The sequence below is a fragment of the Alligator sinensis genome, unplaced genomic scaffold, assembly GCF_000455745.1.
Source record: "Alligator sinensis unplaced genomic scaffold, ASM45574v1 scaffold410_1, whole genome shotgun sequence".
NCBI classification, from domain to species: domain Eukaryota; kingdom Metazoa; phylum Chordata; order Crocodylia; family Alligatoridae; genus Alligator; species Alligator sinensis.
The window spans coordinates 1,429,493-1,433,024 of NW_005841972.1; the positions used below are offsets into that span (position 1 = coordinate 1,429,493).

General features: G+C 50.9%; 1 protein-coding gene across 1 annotated transcript; it reads left to right on the forward strand.

Annotated features, from left to right (window-relative positions):
- Positions 1-64: 64 nt before the first annotated feature.
- On the forward strand, positions 65-2,057 carry POLR3K (RNA polymerase III subunit K; the record flags this gene model as incomplete). The annotated part of the gene is made up of 2 exons (XM_025200613.1): positions 65-206; positions 1,806-2,057. Coding segments are annotated over 2 exons (270 nt in total), but the record flags the coding sequence as incomplete, so codon positions are not given.
- Between the last annotated feature and the right edge of the window lie 1,475 nt (positions 2,058-3,532).

Below are 3,532 nucleotides of genomic sequence, written 5' to 3' on the forward strand. Positions count from 1 at the left end.
GCCGGCGCTGCGGCCGCTCTTGGCTGCGCCAGGGTGCGGGGAGGGGGGGAGTCGATGAGACGCGTGCGGGGGGCCGAGCACGGGGCTGCAGGCGAGTGAGTTTTCCGGGCGCCTCCAGGTGACCAGCAGGAAATACCCGAAGCTAAAGGAGGTGGACGACGTCCTGGGAGGCGCCGCTGCTTGGGAAAACGTGGATTCCACAGCAGGTGAGAGCCTAGTAGAGCCGGTGCCGGCTCGGCCTCGTCGGTCCTGCTGCTCATCGCCCGCGCACGAAAGGCCGCTGGTGAAAGGTGCTGCTGGTGCTTCCTGTCCAGCGGCGCCTTCGGCTTCAGCCCGCTGCCCCACACTGTTCTCGAGCCCAGTGCCTTGCATGCAGGCACGCTGAGCTATCAGCTCTGCAAGAGAAGCCACTGCCTTGAGTAGGTGGGAGGATTAGTCTGCACTGGGCTGCACTTCAGGAAGATGGATCCTGAAGTGATACAAGCTGTGCTTCTTCCACACAGGGACAGTGGGAACTTATGGTGCTGCGAGGGATGGTTCTTGGGCCACAATACTTGAAACAATTGAAGGGTCATGTTTATCCATTCTTCTCTTGCCCACTAAGCTCCACATGCATGCTACAGTGCTGTCTTTCTGGGTCACTAAGCAGCTTGAAATGATGATTCTGAGAAATGTAAACAGCTCCCTCTCTCTCTTGTCATCTTATGGTGTTATTCTAAAGCTTGACTGTGATAATTCACTTGATTTCCTATGGCTCCAAGCAGTAGTGGAGGGTTTTTATGGCCAGTGTTTTAGCCACAAACCATGGATTGGCGACCACAGTTTGACAAAATGTCCTAGCTTTGATCATTTTAGTATGATCGTAGTAAGATGAAGAGGTCACAGAAGTGAAGCGTGGCCCAGTTGAGAGTGGGACCTAGAAGTTCTTTCAGAAAAGGGAATTGGATTGAATAGAGAAATCTTACCGTTGCTTTTGCGAGTTAGGGAAAATGAATAAAGGGGAAAGAAAGACGAGAAAACAGAGCAGTAATTGTGTTTGGTAGTTGACAAATTAAATGCACACTCCCTTTTAGAAGTGCTGAATACGACAGTCATGTACAAAACAAATGTGATATTTAGATGCAACATAAGATGTTATCTATCAAAGATAGATAATTTTGTGTAAAGCCTGCAGCTAGAATCTGCTGTGGATTCAGAAGCAGAGTTTGAAGCCCTACACACATTTTGGCCTGTGAATTGACATAGAAAATGGAATTCATCTCCCTCTCCACCCTGTGTGCCTTATCTTTAATCTGACATGTCTGCCTCTCTCACCTCCTTACAAAAGAGAGAAGACCACCTGACTCAAATTGCACTGTGGCAGTATTGCTGGTCCTGGTTGGTTTCATGAAACTGCTGTAATTTCTGTGCTAGTCCTTCTCTACTCCTAGCTCTGAGTGGGACTTGCTTTCTGCTGATCTCTAGTCTGCAGGAGACATGCTGGCCTTTTGGTAGCCAGTGTTATTCAGATCTCCTGCAACTCTTAAGAAACTAGATGGTCCTCACTGATTTTGTTTAATCAGTTGATGTAATGGAGTGTGCTCAAGGACAAGAAATGTCCTGTGTTAGAGATCCTACCCCTAAAGTTCCATTAAGTTTTCTCAGAGCTTAAAGTTGGGCAGATGGAATGTTTACAAAAAAAATCCATCTCTTGGGTTCATGGTTTGTGGAAGGTTGAATTTAAGTAGAACCTACCTACACCCCTCTGTGACATAAGGAAGAATTGCTCTGCCAAGCTCACTTCACTTCTAATGTTTCTTTTTCAGAACCGTGTCCCAAGTGTGAACATCCACGTGCCTACTTCATGCAGATTCAGACCAGATCAGCTGATGAGCCTATGACCACATTTTATAAGTGTTGTAATGCTCAGTGTGGCCACAGGTGGAGGGATTAACTTTCCTATCATATGTGTTAGTTCCTGTTTGTTCAAAACAAAACAAAAAATCCAAAAAAGCATCTCCATCTGGTTTGTTGAATGTGAGATGCTAATTCTAATATAATAAAGGGCTTTGTCTGTCCGTAACACTTTTGGGCAAGTGTGCGCGCACGGTTTTAAACTGGGCACATTACTGTCTCCCAGAAGGGAGAAAAAAATGGTGCCAACTTTAAAATCACAGCTTTTGTAGCTGCTTCTCTGCAGCCATGTGGGGCCCCTCCCCCAATGGGGCTGGGGAGGTAGACTGGGGCTGGGCTGGCCAGGAATGCAGTGCAGTGCAGGCAGGGGGACCAGAAGCACTGTGCTGTGCTGTGCAGCAAGGCAGGGAGCAGCGCTGGGGGGGCCACAGCCCCCCAACATTCACCTTATCACCTGGACCTGCCCCTCCCAGCACTGCCACCTGCATGAGAGGTGGGGTGCAGTGTTGCCAGCCTGGCCCCTTGCACATGCATGGCTGCAGGGACACAGCCCAGCAGCAGCTCCCTCCCGGTCAGGGGGGGGGGGGGGGGGGGGGGGGGAGGGGGCGGCGGGGGCGGCAAAGATGGCTGCCTCAGTGTGATGGGGAGGTCCTGGGAGGGGAAGCTGTGTTTGTGTGTGTGGACGTGTCTGCGTCTGCACTTGAGTGCGTGTGTGTGCATCTCTGTGCACGTGTGCTCATCTGTGTGCACATCAGGTCATCTGTATGCATCTGCTTCTATGTGTGCATGTCTATGCATGCATGTGTCTCTGTTCATGGCAGGGAGACTGTGTCCATGTGCAGAGGGTAAGTGAGTAGAGTGCGTGTCTGTCTGCGTGTGTGCATGTGTCTGTGCATGCGTGTGCCAGTGCATGTGTGTGTGCCTGTGTCTGTTCATGGCAGGTGGGAAGGTGTGTTTGTGTCTGTGTGTTCATGTACAGAGAGTGAGTGAGTAGAGTGCATGCCCGTGTATGTGCGTGCATGTGTTTCTGTGCATGCATGCGTGTGTGTGTGTGTGTATCTGTTCATGGCAGGGAGAGTGTGTTTGTGTCTGTGTACAGAATGAGTAGAATGCATGCCCGTTTGCATGTGCATGTGTGTGTCTGTTCATGGCAGGAGGGAGAGAGTGTTTGTGTCTGTGTGTCCATGTGCAGAGAGTGAGTGAGAGTAGTGCGCATGCCTCTGTGTGTGTGTGTGTGTGTGTGTGTGTGTGTGTGTGTCCATAGTGGGATGGGGGGTGGGGAGCAGGGAGAAGAGGCAGGCATGTCCCCGCCTCCCCTGCTAGCACCAGGAGGGGAAGGGGCCCTCTTCTCCCCTACCCCATTCTAGCTCCCATGGGGGTGAGGGGGCCTCCAGTTTTGTGTTTGCCCAGGGCCCTGGTATACATTAATCCACCTCGGGGCACGGGTATGTTTGTGTCCATGGCAGGAGGGAGAGTGTTTGTGTCTGTGTGCACAAAGTGAGTGAGTAGAGTGTGTGTGCATGTGCATGCATGTGTGTGTGTGTCTGTGTTCCTGGTAGGGAGAGTTTTTTTGTGTCTGTGTCCATGTGCAGAGAGTGAGTGAGAGTAGTGTGTGCCCATCTGTGTGCATGTCTATGTG